Raw genomic sequence first — 22532 nt, 5'->3', positions numbered from 1 at the left:
GCCCAGTGATGTAATGTCCGTATAAAAGCCCACTTCGAGTTGGCTTCACTGCCAGCGTCCTCCACTGAGGATAATAATGCATATTTGTCCATCTCTCGCTTTGCCTGTTCTTCGGCCACAGTCCTTTACCCAGCTCTCCTGGCTGTGTCCAGTGTCCATGCAGTGTTACACTTTGGTCTTCCAAAGTGTTCCAGACTCTTCTGCTGAAGAGCTGGTTGATGCAGTGTGGACGAGCCACGTGTCCAGTGTGCTGTGGCTGGAGTTGTTGTAGCAGGCAGGCACTTACGAGTTTGTCTTTGTCTTCAGGGCTATTTGAGTGGAGTTTCAGGCACAGTTCAGGCGTGGAGAAGACCGTCCAGTTTGAGCTAGCTCCAGAAGAAAGAAACATCTGTGAAAGACAAAAAGCAAAATCTGCCAGTATGCTGCTCTTTTACACATTGCGTTCAAAATCGTAAAGTATTAAATTTGTTATGGAACATTATCTGTCCATATTAAAGTTCTGCAGTCATTGCTCTCTTAACTTTCCCATTTTATTTCATTGATTTTGTATGTTTTTTTTGTTTGTTTTATTTACTACTTACTTATAGGTTGGCAATAACAGTTCCACATTACAGTTAACATTGTTTTCGTCTAACAAAATGTTCACATTACCTCATAATTGTCCAAAAAATAAAAACATTTCTAATCACAAAGGAATCCAACTAAAAGAAAGAGGCTTAAATATTTCACTGTGGGACCTATACCTTTGTGTCTAATAACATCATGGTCAAACGTTCTGGACGTGAAATCTCTTTTCTTTTTGCACATTTTTTGTTTTTTGTTTTTAGTATCTCTACATTTTCCCCATTTTCTTTCTCACAGACAAATACGATCTAACCCGCTTAGCCCTTTTTACCTGCTCTTCCCCACTTTCGGGCGTTCGGATCCCCCCCTGTTAGTTTAACACCAAAACAGGCGCGCGTTTTTGGATCGAACGGGCCGGCTGAGACGCAAAGAGTTCAGGCTTGCTTTTCAAAGCAATCACTAACGCACAGCCGCTAGAATATAAGTCTACACACACACGCAACTAAACAAAGTACCGAAAAACATTTCTAACCACAAAGGAACCTACCTCCGTGTCTATAACATCATGGTCAGATGTTCTAGGCGTGCAATGTCTTTCTGTACGTCATTTTTTATTTTTATTTTTTTAATTGGTTTAGCCTTTGTTCAGCTGTTTTTCAAGCCAAGGCAACCCGTTTTTCTAATGCCATTATAATGGGACTTCTGAAATCCCCCATTGTCTCTCACAGACAAATCGCGCTAACCTCACGTAGCCGCTGCCTTCTGTCTCGCGTTCTATGGATCGGACCGGCCGGCTACACAAATGGCAATGAACAGAAATACCTTAAAATACGAAAATAAATCAAGAAAACGTGTACACTCAAGCGCTGCCCTGGGCTTACACAGTTGAAAAGACAACAAAAATCAACCACAAGCAGGTTCTTTTAAGGTCCTGTGTTAGCCAAAAACGTGTCCTGCGGGAGACGAACGCGTGCCCTCCTTCGTCTCAAAAGCGATCTGAGGTACTGAGGCTGGTCTTCCCAGGTCGGCCAAAACGCACCGTCGTCTCCACGCCGAAAACAAATTATAGCTAAAGATCCTGCCAACAACGCCAAAATTGTTGTGGATTTTCTTGCTTAATAAAGCTTAAGAGAAGTTTGTCTAGTCAACATGTGAATTTATTACGCATGCGGAGATTGTGCACACAGGAGGATCTGTGTGCAAATCTGCGGAGCAAGGTTTAGTAGCTGGTTTTATACACATACATGAAAGGCGGTACAACAGAACAAAGACATGGTGATACATTTGGAGATGTAAATGCAAACGGCCAAGAGGCGCTCTGCCTGGGAATGAAATTAGGCTGGCAGAGGAGACCATTGTCTTGTAGATGCGAAACGACCCTGCCCAGGATCTTGATCCTTTGTGAGATGGAAATGTAAATGCAAACGGCCCATCTCGGCCTGTTGTCCTGTCTGGGGTGCAGGAAGAAAACCAGTCTGACCGCACGGCAGGGAACCAGGCCGAATGGTGCCGGGTTGGTTACCAGCTTAACCTTAACTAAACTTCCCACAACAGTACACGAGTACACGAGTACACGAGTACACGAATGCACGAATACACGAGTAGACGAGTAGACGAGTACACGAGTAGACGAGTAGACGAGTAGACGAGTAGACGAGTAGACGAGTACACGAGTAGACGAGTACACGAGTAAACGAGTACACGAGTAGACGAGTACACGAGTAGACGAGTACACGAGTACACGAGTACACGAGTACACGAATACACGAGTACACGAGTAGACGAGTACACGAGTACACGAGTAGACGAGTACACGAGTAGACGAGTACATGAATACACGAGTAGACGAGTACACGAGTAGACGAGTACACGAGTACACGAGTAGACGAGTACACGAGTAGACGAGTACACGAGTACACGAGTAGACGAGTACACGAATACACGAGTAGACGAGTACACGAGTACAAGAGTAGACGATTACACGAGTAGATGAGTACACGAGTACATGAGTACACGAGTAAACGAGTACACGAGTACACGAATACACGAGTACACGAGTAGACGAGTACACGAGTACACAAGTAGACGAGTACACGAGTAGACGAGTACACGAATACACGAGTAGACGAGTACACGAGTAGACGAGTACACGAGTACACGAGTAGACGAGTACACGAGTAGACGAGTACACGAGTACACGAGTAGACGAGTACACGAGTAGACGAGTACACGAGTACACGAGTAGACGAGTACACGAGTAGACGAGTAGACGAGTACACGAGTAGACGAGTACACGAGTACACGAATACACGAGTACACGAGTAGACGAGTACACGAGTACACAACTACACAAGTACACGAGTACACGAGTAGACGTGTAGACGAGTAGACGAGTACACGAGTAGACGAGTAGACGAGTACACGAGTACACGAATACACGAGTAGACGAGTACACGAGTACACGAGTAGACGAGTACACGAGTAGACGAGTACACGAGTAGACGAGTAGATGAGTACACAAGTACACAAGTACACGAGTACACGAGTAGACGTGTAGACGAGTAGACGAGTACACATGTACACGAGTACACATGTACACATGTACACATGTGTACATGTGTACTCGTGTACATGTACACGAGTACACGAGTACACGAGTAGATGTGTAGACAAGTAGACGAGTACACATGTGTACATGTGTACTCGTCTACTCGTGTACATGTGTACTCGTTTACTCGTGTACTCGAGTACTCGTGTACTCGTGTACATGTGTACTCGTCTACTCGTCTACACGTCTACTCGTGTACTCGTGTACTCGTGTACTTGTGTAGTTGTGTACTTGTGTACTCATCTACTCGTGTACTCGTCTACTTGTGTACATGTGTACATGTACACGAGTACACGAGTACACGAGTACACATGTACACGAGTACACATGTACACGAGTACATGTACTCGTGTACATGTACACGTGTACATGTACTCGTGTACATGTGTACTCGTTTACTCGTGTACATGTGTACTCGTGTACTCGTGTACATGTGTACTTGTGTACATGTGTACTCGTGTACATGTACACATGTACACATGTACACATGTACACATGTGTACATGTACTCGTGTACATGTGTACTCGTGTACATGTGTACTCGTGTACTCGTGTACTCGTCTACTCGTTTACTCGTGTACATGTGTACTCGTGTACATGTGTACTCGTGTACATGTGTACTCGTGTAGTCGTGTACACGAGTACATGTACACATGTGTACATGTGTACTCGTGTACTCGTGTACATGTGTACATGTACACGAGTACACATGTACACAAGTACACATGTACACGAGTAAACGAGTAGACGAGTACACGAGTACACAAGTACACGAGTACGTTCTCGCGCACTCTGCAGGCACGTACTTGCCGCCACAAACACCTCCAGCCAAACTCAGGCAGGGCTGGAGAAGAACCAGGCTGTGATCCAAGGCTTCTCTTTCTCACCGCTCTTCATTTCAGAAACTAAAGTATGGAGTCATCATTTCAGTCAAAAATATTTTCTGACTAAAATGCGACTAAAACTGAATAAAAAGTTTAAACGACTAAAACTGTGTAAATAAAGATGAAAAGAGACTAAAATCCAGACCTCAGATCATGTAAACCCTCTGAGCTTTGTTCATGTTGAGAACAACCCTGAGGAGCTTCATTAAACGGCGTTATAAACATTCAGGACGTCATGGGAACTGTGGGGCTAAACCGAGACTTAAAAAAGACGACGCTTCTGAGAGATCGCCACATGTTTAATCCACTTCATTTATGCAGTACTTTTAAACGCAGTGCTGCACACGTCACCACAAAAACACACACATGAGCTCCAACACTGGAGGAGGATCAAACAACACAAATAAAACGGTTTAAAAGAAAACAGAAATGTAAAAACAATACAATCAATAAAAAGACACAGGGGACCACACAACACACAAGCCAGAGAATACATGCGTTTCCAATGACATCACGCATAGTTCCGGCGGCCATTTTGAATACCGCAGTAGATTTATGCAGTACATGTAACAGAATCACTACTCAGGATGAAAATGAAAGACTCTGCCACATGTTGTGTCCAAGGCCAGATGTTTGTGGTTCAGGGCTTTCTCTTGGAGAGGTCGGAGCTGATTTGTTGAAGCTAAATGATATTTAAATATGGCTACGTGTAGTGTAACCTATAAAGTATAAATACACAAAATTAAACAATATGGATTTTCTAAGTGGATTAAAAGGGGGGACTATATTGTAAGGCGTAATAATACCAGGCGTACTTGGGCGTCCGCACAGTAAAGTGAAGATATTACTGCTCAGATGTCAAACTACTCCTGGTATTATTACGCCTTACAATATAGTCCCCCCTTTTATCCGCTTAGAAAATCCACATTGTTTAATTTTGTGTAATTATACTTTATCGTGTAACACTTCACGTAACCATATTTAAATAGTGAAGCCGTATAAGAGCTCAGTAGCTTCTATCTTCACCTGGTTTGGAGCTATAGAGGAGAGAGGGAGAGGCTAAATGCTAACGCCATCTGTGCTAACGTGACTGAGGACACGCGTGAAGACCAGACAGGTACACATGAACTCGTCTAAGGTAAAAACATATCTCAGTGTGGAAGAACGGTGGCCTGTTCCTTTAAGACGAGATTTAAAAGACTCCACGGTGGGGGCTGTTCGGATCAGAGTTTTTCCCTTCTGGTTCATCTGAGGAGCCATGAGCTGGAGCTGAACCTCAGACCGCAGAGCACGCAGGGGTGAGGATGAGGATTAGGTCTGCGATACACTGTGGGCCCAGTCCATTCAAAGCTTTAAAAACAACATTTTAAAATCAGTTCTAAAATGAACAGCCAGTGGATCGGGGTGATGTGTTCACGTCTTTGGTCCCTGTTAAAGGTCGTGCTGGGACTAAGGGGCTGTGAAAAGGGGGCAGGTGATAGATCACACTCTGGGCCAGATCTTGTGGTTCATAGCGCAGGCTGTAGAGAAGACGAGTTCGCAGACGGTGGCGCTCCTGCAATCTTCAGTGTCAGACATGACGCAAAAAGTGGGCAGGACAGGAAGGGGGACAGACTGGCATTGCGATGTTGCGGTGGCGCCCCCTCCCCATGCTTTCCCCAGACCTGCGGAAGGCGGTGGTTTACGAGGGGGTGTTCTTCTGTAAACACGTAACATGCTGATGCAGCGCAATGTTTTTAATAAAAATAAAAGAAATAAAAGTGTCCCTCCGCTGCTGCAGATCCAAGATGAGCGGGCGGGACAGAGAGGCAGCCTCGCGTTGGACACCGCTCGAATGCGCAAAGTTATGAAATGTAAAGGATTTAACTGATCAGAAACGGTCATATCAGATTTACAGAGTTATGCAGCAGTTGCAAGAAAACTGGAGCGTATTGGAACATTTAGCTGCAGGATTCTTTGAGCGGCTGAAATAAAAAAATAAAAAGTTGCTCTGTGCCCTGTAAAATGCGCTTCTTTCTTTTGGACTGAGCCGTGGCTACACAAGGAGCATCATCAGGAGGTAAAGACTGACACGATGGAAATGTCTCCTTAAAATGCAGATCAGACCTGGTGTTGTGGCACTTGAGGCACGTGTGGTTTATTTATGGAAAACTGTTGTTGTTTTGGTGTTAGGGGTGTGCGCGTTGATCTACAGTATCAACGTAAACCCGTGCGTAACCGACGCTCAAACAGACTTTTCAAGGCAATTCCGCTTTTGTTTTCAATTTGACGTTGATTCTAAGGAAGAAGACGAGGCAGTGGGATGTAAAGAGGAACATAATGTGAAGGTTGCCATAGAAGAGCAGCGCGAGTGCTGCTTGTCATGAACCACGCCTCAGTCGGCCTCGTTTTCTTAAAAAAAAAACGCCCCCTCTCTAGTGGCAGCAAACCCTGCGCCACATGCAAGATCGCGCGTGTACTATGTTGCGTTTAGAGTTGTGCACGGACTGCGCCAGTCACAAGATCTGGCCCTCTATGTTACCGGCTTTACCCACGGGGACCTGCGTTTAGGGCTTAAACTGAGCAACACAGTGACATACAACATCGCCAAGTATTGAGCGACCCTCTTGACACCACTGGGGGGCGACACTGACCACCATGTAAAGAACTCTTTGGACTGTGGAGAAGGTCTCACTATCCAGGCAGATGAGGCTGTGGCTGCAGCCGAGATCAGCAGATTGGTAAAACCGGGTGTGCGTCATCGTCCGCTATGTCCGTTAGGAAGGAGGTTGGGAAAAGAGCCTGTGTGCTTCCTATCACTCCCCCTTTAGGGACCTCTGGTGGTTCCTGGCCAGTGATTAGGGGCTATGTGCCGCCATCCTCACTGTTTACTTGTGCACCACCATCTGAAGCAGTGGAGGTGGTGAGGAGGAGCCTGACCCCGGCCCCGAACACTGTGACTCACCTCTGCAGACACTGTTTACTGATCAGAGTTTCTGTTCCGTGGCTTTGGGGCTTCGCAACACACGGATCGACGGGTTTCGGGTCAGGTTTGGACACGTTTAAAGCTGCACCGTGAGAACCTTTAGCTGTAGATAAGATAAGCCTTTATTGATCTCACGATGGAGAAATGTACTTGTTCCATTCAGCTCTTAGAAACACTCAGGGTGTGCGAATAGAAAGATAATGTGAGAAAACAAACACAAAATGATTCAATGGTAAAATAGTGGCATCTTATGTAACAGTAAATAACAAAAAATGTCTAAGTCAGTCTTAGTAGTGCAGGTTTATATGAGGAGAGAATGTATGTACACCAGGGGGAGGCAAGTTCTCTTAGGGGAGGGCCGATTTTCTTTATTGTAAACAGACCGAGGGTCGAAGCCGCTGATTATTATGATTATTATGATTATTAGCCCAAAGTGAAGCACAACACTGGAAAAATGACTGTCACGGTGTGAGGTGGAACACGGAAAATGAAACCCAAAATGCAGGACTGCAACAAAACTGGTGATGTTTAATGGACGGAAACCAAAATAACAAAATCCAGAGAAAACCAAAAACAGGGGCTGACGAAGACAATGACGCGACAAAGGACAAGGGAAACACAGGGGTATGAATACAAGAGGAAACGGGGCACAGGTGAAACACATCAGGGCGGGGCCGGCAGGTAACGAGGGAAGTAAAGCAAAATCACAAGGACAGAACACACGTCAAAATAAAACACACTAGACCAAAGACAAAAGATGCAAAAACAGGGGAACAAGACAAATCATGACAAATGACCATCTTAAATGAGATACATGACTTGAATTAATCAAATTCTATGTTGAGTTTGAGTCGGTTTGAACTAATCCAAGATACAAACGCTACAGCGCCAACGGAACAAGAATAAAACCCACTTGAAATCAGACAAATAATTGTTTTTCCCTTGAAATTACACACAATTATCTGAATTAAGAGAAAAGCTACTACTAGAGGTTTTATCTAATCTAAGACCAGACCAAATCTACTCAAACCTTAGATGTAATCTCTTAATTCAACTAGATTTATGTCATTTCTTCCTTAAAACGATTACTCTTTTCCCAGTGCACTTCCTTCAAATGCCAGTGTTGTACATCATATATACAGTATTTACCTTTATTTCTCCCATTTAACTCTAATAATGTTCAAAGTTCTCTCTGATTTGTGTAATAATGTTTCTCAAAATCATCTTGAGGGCCAGAGGGGCTATGTTGGAGGGCCGGATTTGGCCCTCGGGCCTGACGTTGCCGACCCCTGGTTTACAGCCACTGTCATACCTCATTTGAAAGCCAAGGCCTTCTAGTCTCTATGTGTAAGATCTGTGTGAGTGAAACACAACCAAACGTGTCAGTATTTGTGAATGAATGAGCGTGGGAACGACCAGGGAGCGACACAGCCACGTTACAACAAACACCGTGACGAGAGAGTTTGGTCTGTTTTTCACTCTAAGATGAGAGATGAGATGTTAAAGGGACGATACAGAGTTTAAAAATGTTAAAACCAGGCATGTTCCTCCCCCGACATGTTCCTCCACGTCCTCCTGTGTAGAATGAGCTCAGACCTGTTCACCACAGCTGCCTCTACAATCCTGCAGTCACTCAGAAACTAGAAACTGCAGTTACACGTTAGACCAGAGGGGGCAGCAGTGAGTACAAAACGCTTCAAGATGCAGAAAAGTCAAAGTTTTCACCTGCAGCGTGTCGGCTGAAAGACTTGCTCCACATTTGAGTCTTTGTGGATCATTGACCTGCTTCTCTTGTGATCCAGGGGCATTAGGCACGGAAGACATTAAACGTTACTACAAGGCCTGCGTTTCTCCGGAGGCCTGTCCACTACACGACGGGCTCTACTCCTACAACACCGGCCACGACAAGTTCATGTGCATCGCCAGCTGCTGCGACTCGGACCTCTGCAACCCCTCGGATACCTTCAGTAAGTGTCGCTTCACTTGGATTTCTGTGGCTTTCTCTCGCGCACATAAACCAAGACTTTGGCTGTATCCGAATGTCCACCCTAGTCCCTTCACTACATAGGCCCGCACTATATACTCAACTATATACTCAACTATACACTCAACTATATACTCAACTATATACTCAACTATATACTCAACTATATACTCAACTATACACTCAACTATATAGTCACTATATACTCAACTATATAGTCACTATATACTCAACTATATAGTCACTATATACTCAACTATATACTCAACTATATAGTCACTATATACTCAACTATATAGTCACTATATACTCAACTATATACTCAACTATATAGTCACTATATACTCAACTATATAGTCACTATATACTCAACTATATAGTCAACTATATACTCAACTATATACTCAACTATACACTCAACTATATACTCAACTATATACTCAACTATATAGTCACTATATACTCAACTATATACTCAACTATATAGTCACTATACACTCAACTATATACTCAACTTTATACTCAACTATATACTCAACTATATAGTCACTATATACTCAACTTTATACTCAACTATACACTTAACTATATACTCAACTATATACTCAACTATATACTCAACTATATAGTCACTATATACTCAACTATATACTCAACTATACACTCAACTATATACTCAACTATATACTCAACTATATACTCAACTTTATACTCAACTATATACTCAACTATATAGTCACTATATACTCAACTTTATACTCAACTATATACTCAACTATATACTCAACTATATACTCAACTATATACTCAACTATACACTCAACTATATACTCAACTATATAGTCACTATACACTCAACTATATACTCAACTATATACTCAACTATACACTCAACTATATACTCAACTATATACTCAACTATATACTCAACTATATACTCAACTATATACTCAACTATATACTCAACTATATACTCAACTATACACTCAACTATATACTCAACTATATAGTCACTATATACTCAACTATATAGTCACTATATACTCAACTATATACTCAACTATATACTCAACTATATACTCAACTATATAGTCACTATATACTCAACTATATAGTCACTATACACTCAACTATATAGTCACTATATACTCAACTATATACTCAACTATATAGTCACTATATACTCAACTATATACTCAACTATATACTCAACTATATACTCAACTATATAGTCACTATATACTCAACTATATAGTCACTATACACTCAACTATATACTCAACTATATACTCAACTATATACTCAACTATATACTCAACTATATAGTCACTATATACTCAACTATATAGTCACTATACACTCAACTATACACTCAACTATATACTCAACTATATAGTCACTATACACTCAACTATATACTCAACTATATAGTCACTATACACTCAACTATATACTCAACTATATAGTCACTATATACTCAACTATATAGTTACTATATACTCAACTATATACTCAACTATACACTCAACTATATACTCAACTATATACTCAACTATACACTCAACTATATACTCAACTATATACTCAACTATACACTCAACTATATACTCAACAATATAGTCACTATATACTCAACTATATAGTCAACTATACACTCAACTATATACTCAACTATATAGTCACTATATACTCAACTATATAGTCACTATATACTGAACTATATAGTCACTATATACTCAACTATATACTCACTATATACTCAACTATACACTCAACTATATACTCAACTATATACTCAACTATATACTCAACTATATAGTCACTATATACTCAACTATATAGTCACTATATACTCAACTATATACTCAACTATACACTCAACTATATAGTCACTATATACTCAACTATACACTCAACTATATACTCAACTATATACTCAACTATATAGTCACTATATACTCAACTATATACTCAACTATATACTCAACTATATAGTCACTATACACTCAACTATATACTCAACTATATACTCAACTATATACTCAACTATACACTCAACTATATACTCAACTATATACTCAACTATATACTCAACTATATACTTAACTATATACTCAACTATATAGTCACTATACACTCAACTATATACTCAACTATATACTCAACTATATACTCAACTATACACTCAACTATATACTCAACTATATACTCAACTATACACTCAACTATATACTCAACTATATACTCAACTATATAGTCACTATACACTCAACTATATACTCAACTATATACTCAACTATATACTCAACTATACACTCAACTATATACTCAACTATATACTCAACTATACACTCAACTATATACTCAACTATATACTCAACTAAACAGTCACTATATACTCAACTATATACTCAACTATATAGTCACTATATACTCAACTATATACTCAACTATATACTCAACTATATACTCAACTATACACTCAACTATATACTCAACTATATAGTCACTATATACTCAACTATATACTCAACTATATACTCAACTATATACTCAACTATACACTCAACTATATACTCAACTATATACTCAACTATATAGTCACTATATACTCAACTATATACTCAACTATATACTCAACTATATACTCAACTATACACTCAACTATATACTCAACTATATACTCAACTATATACTCAACTATATACTCAACTATACACTCAACTATATACTCAACTATACACTCAACTATATACTCAACTATATAGTCACTATATACTCAACTATACACTCAACTATATACTCAACTATATACTCAACTATATAGTCACTATATACTCAACTATATACTCAACTATACACTCAACTATACACTCAACTATACACTCAACTATATACTCAACTATATACTCAACTATATACTCAACTATACACTCAACTATATACTCAACTATATAGTCACTATATACTCAACTATACACTCAACTATATACTCAACTATATACTCAACTATATAGTCACTATATACTCAACTATATACTCAACTATATACTCAACTATATACTCAACTATATACTCAACTATATACTCAACTATATACTCAACTATACACTCAACTATATACTCAACTATATACTCAACTATACACTCAACTATATACTCAACTATATAGTCACTATATACTCAACTAAACAGTCACTATATACTCAACTATATAGTCACTATATACTCAACTAAACAGTCTTTATATACTCAACTATATAGTCACTATATACTCAACTATATACTCAACTATATAGTCACTATATACTCAACTATATACTCAACTATATAGTCACTATATACTCAACTATATACTCAACTAAACAGTCACTATATACTCAACTATACACTCAACTATATACTCAACTATACACTCAACTATATACTCAACTATATAGTCACTATATACTCAACTAAACAGTCACTATATACTCAACTATATAGTCACTATATACTCAACTATACACTCAACTATATACTCAACTATACACTCAACTATATACTCAACTATATAGTCACTATATACTCAACTAAACAGTCACTATATACTCAACTATATAGTCACTATATACTCAACTATATAGTCACTATATACTCAACTATATAGTCACTATATACTCAACTATATAGTCACTATATACTCAACTATATAGTCACTATATACTCAACTATATACTCAACTATATACTCAACTATACACTCAACTATATACTCAACAATATAGTCACTATATACTCAACTATATAGTCACTATATACTCAACTATATACTCAACTATACACTCAACTATATAGTCACTATATACTCAACTATATACTCAACTATACACTCAACTATATACTCAACTATATAGTCACTATATACTCAACTATATAGTCACTATATACTCACTATATACTCAACTATACACTCAACTATATACTCAACTATATACTCAACTATATACTCAACTATATAGTCACTATATACTCAACTATATAGTCACTATATACTCAACTATATACTCAACTATACACTCAACTATATAGTCACTATATACTCAACTATATACTCAACTATATACTCAACTATATACTCAACTATACACTCAACTATATACTCAACTATATAGTAACTATATACTCAACTATATAGTCACTATATACTCAACTATATACTCAACTATACACTCAACTATATAGTCACTATATACTCACTATATACTCAACTATACACTCAACTATATACTCAACTATATACTCAACTATATACTCAACTATATAGTCACTATATACTCAACTATATAGTCACTATATACTCAACTATATACTCAACTATACACTCAACTATATAGTCACTATATACTCAACTATATAGTCACTATATACTCAACTATATACTCAACTATACACTCAACTATATAGTCACTATATACTCAACTATATACTCAACTATATACTCAACTATATACTCAACTATATACTCAACTATATACTCAACTATATACTCAACTATATACTCAACTATATACTCAACTATATACTCAACTATACACTCAACTATATACTCAACTATATACTCAACTATATACTCAACTATATACTCAACTATATACTCAACTATATACTCAACTATATACTCAACTATACACTCAACTATATACTCAACTATATACTCAACTATACACTCAACTATATACTCAACTATATACTCAACTATATAGTCACTATACACTCAACTATATACTCAACTATATACTCAACTATATACTCAACTATACACTCAACTATATACTCAACTATATACTCAACTATACACTCAACTATATACTCAACTATATACTCAACTAAACAGTCACTATATACTCAACTATATACTCAACTATATAGTCACTATATACTCAACTATATACTCAACTATATACTCAACTATATACTCAACTATACACTCAACTATATACTCAACTATATAGTCACTATATACTCAACTATATACTCAACTATATACTCAACTATATACTCAACTATACACTCAACTATATACTCAACTATATACTCAACTATATAGTCACTATATACTCAACTATATACTCAACTATATACTCAACTATATACTCAACTATACACTCAACTATATACTCAACTATATACTCAACTATATACTCAACTATATACTCAACTATACACTCAACTATATACTCAACTATACACTCAACTATATACTCAACTATATAGTCACTATATACTCAACTATACACTCAACTATATACTCAACTATATACTCAACTATATAGTCACTATATACTCAACTATATACTCAACTATACACTCAACTATACACTCAACTATATACTCAACTATATACTCAACTATATACTCAACTATACACTCAACTATATACTCAACTATATAGTCACTATATACTCAACTATACACTCAACTATATACTCAACTATATACTCAACTATATAGTCACTATATACTCAACTATATACTCAACTATATACTCAACTATATACTCAACTATATACTCAACTATATACTCAACTATATACTCAACTATACACTCAACTATATACTCAACTATATACTCAACTATACACTCAACTATATACTCAACTATATAGTCACTATATACTCAACTAAACAGTCACTATATACTCAACTATATAGTCACTATATACTCAACTAAACAGTCTTTATATACTCAACTATATAGTCACTATATACTCAACTATATACTCAACTATATAGTCACTATATACTCAACTATATACTCAACTATATAGTCACTATATACTCAACTATATACTCAACTAAACAGTCACTATATACTCAACTATACACTCAACTATATACTCAACTATACACTCAACTATATACTCAACTATATAGTCACTATATACTCAACTAAACAGTCACTATATACTCAACTATATAGTCACTATATACTCAACTATATAGTCACTATATACTCAACTATATAGTCACTATATACTCAACTATATAGTCACTATATACTCAACTATATAGTCACTATATACTCAACTATATACTCAACTATATACTCAACTATACACTCAACTATATACTCAACAATATAGTCACTATATACTCAACTATATAGTCACTATATACTCAACTATATACTCAACTATACACTCAACTATATAGTCACTATATACTCAACTATATACTCAACTATACACTCAACTATATACTCAACTATATAGTCACTATATACTCAACTATATAGTCACTATATACTCACTATATACTCAACTATACACTCAACTATATACTCAACTATATACTCAACTATATACTCAACTATATAGTCACTATATACTCAACTATATAGTCACTATATACTCAACTATATACTCAACTATACACTCAACTATATAGTCACTATATACTCAACTATATACTCAACTATATACTCAACTATATACTCAACTATACACTCAACTATATACTCAACTATATAGTAACTATATACTCAACTATATAGTCACTATATACTCAACTATATACTCAACTATACACTCAACTATATAGTCACTATATACTCACTATATACTCAACTATACACTCAACTATATACTCAACTATATACTCAACTATATACTCAACTATATAGTCACTATATACTCAACTATATAGTCACTATATACTCAACTATATACTCAACTATACACTCAACTATATAGTCACTATATACTCAACTATATAGTCACTATATACTCAACTATATACTCAACTATACACTCAACTATATAGTCACTATATACTCAACTATATACTCAACTATATACTCAACTATATACTCAACTATATACTCAACTATATACTCAACTATATACTCAACTATATACTCAACTATATACTCAACTATACACTCAACTATACACTCAACTATATACTCAACTATATACTCAACTATATACTCAACTATATACTCAACTATACACTCAACTATACACTCAACTATATACTCAACTATATACTCAACTATATACTCAACTATATACTCAACTATATAGTCACTATATAGTCACTGATTCTGTTGGCGATTCGGACACAAGCCGCGCGCGCTGCGGCTGCAGATATGCGTTTTTACTTAATTTTTTTATCTGAATTTTTTTATTGTTACAAACATTTATTTTATGAAACAGAACGACTGTTTTGGCACTTTTACAGGCGTTACTATTATCACAAAAAAAAAAAAGTCACTCCAGCGTGAGCTTAAAGTCGGTCAGAGCCCGGTGTCCGAACACCAGCAGATTGAGCGACTACATCTGATAAAAGTCACTAAACTCCGGGAATAAAGTATTTCTGTGATAAAAACCAAACTCAGAGACAGTGGAATATTTATGGATTAATACGAGTCAGATACGCTTTTACTTCACATGGATTTTACATGAATGGCTTGGATTATTCCAGAGGAAGCTGTCGCTCATTTAACAGCTCAAGCTAAAGGTTAGCAGCTAACGTTAGCATGAAGCTATCGGCCATTTAACAGCTCCAGCTAAAGGTTAGCAGCTAACGTTAGCATGAAGCTGTCGCTCATTTAACAGCTCAAGCTAAAGGTTAGCAGCTAACGTTAGCATGAAGCTATCGGCCATTTAACAGCTCCAGCTAAAGGTTAGCAGCTAACGTTAGCGGGTAGCGGGCGGGCAGGCAGGCAGGCACTGAGATCTCGTTGTGATTGATGTTGTAAGTCCAGAGCCACCTCTCTCTGTTTCAGTTCCTGGGGCGCCCCCTGCTGGCTCTCTGCAGTGCCGCGGCTGCAACTCTTTCAATGGACAGTGCATTCACAACTTGGTGTGCAACGCTGTGGAGACCGTCTGCTTCCAGGGAGAAGGTGAACGCTCACTTTTTTACTCAAATGTTTTATTTCTTAAACAAACTTTAACATAGTTTATTCAAGAGACAAACTGTTCATTCCTCCAGTCGTTTGGTTAATTATGGAACGAATGGTACCATTTCTTTATAAGTAATAATTTATCACAAAGCCTTCATTCCCACCATCCCACCGCCCATTAGAAACTCTGACTCACTCCCAGCCTTCTCTGAGTGTCCAAAAGCGCTGTAGAAGTTCGATGTATTATTATTATTATTTGTATTATTATTAAATGTTTTTGTTTCAGTGGAGAATTGGGGCAAAAGGGTGAAAGTGTCCGGCTGCGGAACTGAGAACATCCTGAGCTCCAGCTCCGTGACCATGCCTCCATATAAGATCAACCAACCAGGATATTTGGAAAGTTCCACAGCGACTACTACTGCAGCCCCTACTACTACTACTACTACTGCAGCCCCTACTATTACTACTGCTGCTGCTGCTGCTGCTGCTGCTGCTGCTTCAAACCCATCGGGCTCAGGTAACTTGCCAGGCCAGATGATCATTTCCGTTTTCCGGTAACTTGCCTCAGTCTAATTAAAATGTACTTTTGGGCCGCCTGGAAATCTGACCTCAATCCAAAATGGCTGCTGCTAAAGGTCCCAATAACGTCCCGCTCCACTCTTACTGTGAAACACCTGAAATCTTTGCAACGAGACGAGCTCTCAGTTTGGCCCATTTATTTATTGCTTTTTAGGATCTACATCAACCACCTCCCCTCTGTCAGCTCGGCCAGTGTCGTCACGTACGCAGACGATGCAGAACTGTTCTCTCATGGAAACATTAACTGATCAAATGCAAAGAGTGTCTGAGTCAAAACTGTCATGAAATAGTAACAAAACTGTCGCAATGTATTTTACAAATAGAGGTAAATGTATGAATTATCCAACTATTCTTATTGATGGCAATGAAATAAAAAATGTTGATGAATTCACCGACTTAGGCGTCACCCTGGACCCAACTCTGACTTTCAAAAATCATGTAAAAAAACGTTGAAATTCTTTAACATTTAAAGGAACAGGCCACCGTTTTTCCACACTGAGATATGTTCTTACCTGAGCTTTGACGAGTTCTTCAGGACCTGTCTGATCTTCACCCGTGCCTTCAGTCACGTAAACACAGCGCAGACGGCGTTAGCATTTACCACCAGGAGTAGTTTGGCATCCGCACAGTAAAGTGAAGATTACTGCACGGATTTCGAATTACTCCTGGTATTATTACGCCTTACAATATAGTCCCCCCTTTTATCCGCTTAGAAAATCCACATTGTTTAATTGTGTGTAATTATACTTTGTAGTGGAACACTTCACGTAACCATATTTAAATAGGGAAAACGTGGAAGAGCTTGGTAGCTTCTATCTTGACCTGTTTTGGAGCTATAGAGGAGAGAGGGAGAGGCTAAATGCTAACGCCGTCTGCGCTGTGTTTACGTGACTGAAGATCAGACAGGTCCTAAAGAACTCGTCACAGCTCAGGTAAGAACATATCTCAGTATGGAAAAACGCTGGCCTATTCCTTCAACTTGTCCAACTGTAGATCCATACGGGGGTCCCTGACCACAGAGGCGTCCCATTTGTACCGGAACTCCATGATCCTGTCACACTTTATGTATTGTATATGGAGTCACAGGCTGTAAAACGGTCCTGGGGCCTCTTGAATCATTATATGAATATTCACTCAAGATCCATGATGAGAAACCCAGGCGTCATCACCATTGTCAGATGCTAAATAAGTCTGGAATATCTTACAAACCTAATATATAATGATCCATGGAGTCGCTGCACGTCCCCTGAGAAAATGTATAACTTTATATCCTGATAAAATGACTCGAACGACTCGATCCACTTCAGAGGAGAATGCAGCGTCACAAAAACTGCCTTCGCTAAATCTGCTTCTCTGTGATCGGGTCAGTGGAACTCACGCCAACACAGATTATTTAACTACGACATTCACAAGATTTGCACAGTTGACTAAAAAATGGCTTCTAGGAAAACAAACTCATGACCTGTAACGAAGCCATGAAGGAGCGACCGTTCACCCAGAAAAATGTTCTAATGTTCCAATCTTGTTTAAATTAAAAGTATGTTTTTAATGATGTCAAAACGTATAAATCCATGGTCAAGTTTTCATCTACATTTAAAATCAGTTTCTGTAACATCAGCCCTGGGACGACAGGTGGAAATTAGCATCTTTGCTCTAACCTGGTACATCTTTCCTTTTGGTCAATGTTAAAGTGTGCACTGTCCCTGTCTAAATAAAAAACATAACATACTGAGGAAATGTCAACACGCCATGCATCAGGAGAAACGGCCGCGCTGCTTAGAAAGTGTAGCGAGTGTACACAAAAAGGACAAAAAGGACAAAAAGGACAAAAAGGACAAAAGGACAAAAGGACAAAAAGGACAAAAAGGACAAAAAGGACAAAAAGGACAAAAAGGACAAAAAGGACAAAAAAGGAGAAAACGCTCTCGAAATACAAAGTAGGACGCACTGCAAAAAGTGGATTCTAAGTAAGTCAAAAATGTCTTACTTTAAGAAATAAGTTCATATTTTTTCCCTAAAAAGTAATAATGTTTTTTAATAAGTTTTCTTGAGAAAAAAAATCTTATTTTAGGAAATAAAATCCAGCCATTTCTTGTTCAGATAAATTTGGTAAAAACATGATAATTTTTCTTGTAACAAGAAAGAAAAACTTTTTGAATCTTCTTCAGTTTTAGACAAAGAATATGTTTTCTCATTAAAAAAAAAAGATCACAACAACTCTTAATGTAAGAACTGATTCTCACAGAGATAATACATTCCATTCTTTAAAGTGGGCGGCTCGGTGGCACAGCGGTTAGAGCCTCAGCTTCACAGCTCGAAGGTCCCGGGTTCGATTCCCACCAGGACGGGGCCTTTCTGTGTGGAGCATGTTCTCCCCGTGTCTGCCACTAAAAACATGTACAATAGGTGAATCCTCCAGCAGGTGATTCTGACCATCAGCCTGGCTCCACATCATGGAGGCGGGTCTCCGGGCGATACTTTCCTTAAATATTAGTATTTATTAAGAATTTTGCTCAAAAATGTGTGTCATTTAGAACATTTTACTTAAATCAAGCAACATTTAAGTAAAATATCCACAATGTTTCACTAAATAAGAATGTTTTCCTTAAATGATTCCATCCAGGACATTTTGCTTAATTCTAGCTATTTATTTGCTTAAATTTAGTGTTTCTTTCTTGTTTTATAAGAAAAATATTCTAGAAATAATCATTCATAGCAAGAAAAAAAAATGCTTTCCCCATTGGCAGAATTTTTCCTTAAAAGAAGACAAAATGTCTAATTTTAAGATATTTTTCCTTGTTTTTAGTCGGGCACTTTATGGAATGTGTGCTATGTTTGTCACGTTTGTGGGAGCGCTTTCCAGGCGTTGAGTGCTGTCGTTACCTGAGCTCGGATACAACCGGAACAAGGCCACGCCGGTGTTTTCTGGAAGTGTCTGCGGCTGCTTTGTTTTTACAATTACACTACGTGAAAGTGACGCCTTAACCCATGCCAAAAATGAAAAATGAAAAGAGCCTCTGCCTGGGAGTTGTGGACAGGTAAACCCTGCTGCCTCATGGGCCAGAGGGCGAACAGTTTTGTTGGTGCACAGTGTTCATTCATCATCCAATCAGAGATGTGCTAAGATTAAACACAGGGTCACTATAAGGTTAGAGGCTCGAGCAGGGTCAGAGTCTGCATCCAAAGTATGTAAAAGACCACAAGCTATTTTACAATTAAACAAACCAACAATACGAAGTAACCAACAGTGATTTTTTTATTATTCTGCACAGCTGGTCCGTCAGAGAAGGTTTTTAAGGAATGTAGATCACGATTTTAACATAATTTAAACTGAGGTTGACGGGCCGTGGTTTGTTCTTTGTATGTTGTCAATGTTTGGATTTGTCTGCTGTGTGGACAATACAATTCTACTACTACTACTACTACTAAATAATCTTAAAACCTCCCTTTCATTGACCCGGAAGGAGCCGTATGTTTCCTGTAACACCTCCTTCAGCTTAGGAACCTCAGGATGTTCCTCATCAGCCCATAAGGAGCTCAGAACAATCCCACAAGCCACTGCTGCCTCCTGACGGTTCACCAACCCCCCGATCTAGAGCTTTGTCCTAAATATAGTTAAATATAAAGCAGGTCAGAGTCACAGCAACATCTGAAAGATTTATGATGGAAAATCTGAATTCATGGAAACATTACACACTTTTGTTGTCGTGGTCAAAAGAGCGTTGGAAAGAAGAAAATACACACAAAAACAAATGACAAGAACCAAACTTAAGCCACAGAATGATTGTACAGTCAGGTCCATAAATATCATCATCATCATTCTTCTCTTTTTGGATCTATAAACCACCACAGTGGATGATGTGCTTAAAGGAACAGGCCACCGTTTTTACATACTGAGATATGCTCTTACCTCACCTTAGTCGAGTTAATATATCCCCGTCTGGTCTTTGTCCGTGCGCTCACACATACGCAGCCTCTCCCACATGTCACATAGCTCCAAAAAAGCTCACGATAGAAGCTACCAAGCTCTTCCACATGTTCCCTATTTAAATTAAGTTACGTGAAGTGTTTTCATGAGAAGTATATTTACACAGAAATGTAACATGTCGATTTTATAAGCAAATAAAAAGGGGGTCTATATTGTGAGGCGTAATGATACGAGGAGCACAGCGTCCGCGCAGTAACTCCTAAAGACTTCCCCCGCTCACTTCCGTCAATAACCTTTAGGAGTTACTGCGCGGACGTTTTACTCCTCGTATCATTACGCCTCACAATATAGTCCCCCTTTTTATCTGCTTATAAAATCGACATGTTACATTTCTGTGTAAATATACTTCGCATGAAAACACTTCACGTAACTTTATTTAAATAGGGAACACGTGGAAGAGCTTGGTAGCTTCTATCGTGAGCTTTTTTGGAGCTATGTGACATGTGGGAGAGGCTGCGTATGTGCTCCGTTTGCCTGGCAGAGCGCACGGACAAAGACCAGACGGGGATATATTAACTTGGCTAAAGTGAGGTAAGAGCATATCTCAGTGTGTAAAAACGGTGGCCTATTCCTTTAACCTGCAGACTTCCATCTGAATGGGATGGACGGTGAATCTGAGTTTAATAACATGTTGTTTTCTCCGTGTCAGGAGGAGCCGCCCTGAACGTCAGCGTCGTCCACACATTCCTCTGGGTAGTTTCCGTCTGGCTGCTGTCACATCGTCTGCACGACCTGGCCTGATCCTCAGATCAATAACCGCACCTTTCACCTTTCACCGGGATACTGTTCTTACACACATTAAACACTGGGGGGCGCTGCTGTCAGCTCTAACAATAATGTCTGTTACCTTTAATATTTGATCATGTGCTTTTGTTTCTGGCTCTTTACATCAGCTTTCAGCAGATGAGTTTATGTTTGAAATGTGTTTAAGTGAATCATTTACACCGTCATTGATCTGAAGAACTGTGTGACTGACAGGAGCAGGCGGGCTGTGTTTGAACACTGGGATATTTTCTATATTAAGTGCATGTTAAAGGGAAATGTTTGAACTTCTCTTGTTGTGGGTTAAAACC

At 38.3% G+C, this 22532-nt stretch overlaps 1 protein-coding gene across 1 annotated transcript; it reads left to right on the top strand.

Moving 5' to 3' along the window:
- Positions 1–5681: 5681 nt before the first annotated feature.
- LOC306964350 (uncharacterized protein) lies at positions 5682–22319 on the top strand (the record flags this gene model as incomplete). Its single annotated transcript, XM_079558342.1, has 5 exons — positions 5682–5757; positions 8824–8988; positions 16776–16892; positions 17179–17409; positions 22109–22319. The coding sequence occupies 5 exons, from the start codon at positions 5682–5684 to the stop codon at positions 22198–22200; spliced, it is 681 nt and encodes a 226-aa protein (XP_079414468.1). The 3' UTR covers positions 22201–22319.
- Between the last annotated feature and the right edge of the window lie 213 nt (positions 22320–22532).

The sequence above is a fragment of the Gobius niger genome, assembly GCF_951799975.1.
Source record: "Gobius niger genome assembly, chromosome: 6".
Lineage (NCBI taxonomy): Eukaryota > Metazoa > Chordata > Actinopteri > Gobiiformes > Gobiidae > Gobius > Gobius niger.
Note: the sequence above shows the minus strand (reverse complement) of the source record. Positions and strands in the feature narration are given on the sequence as shown.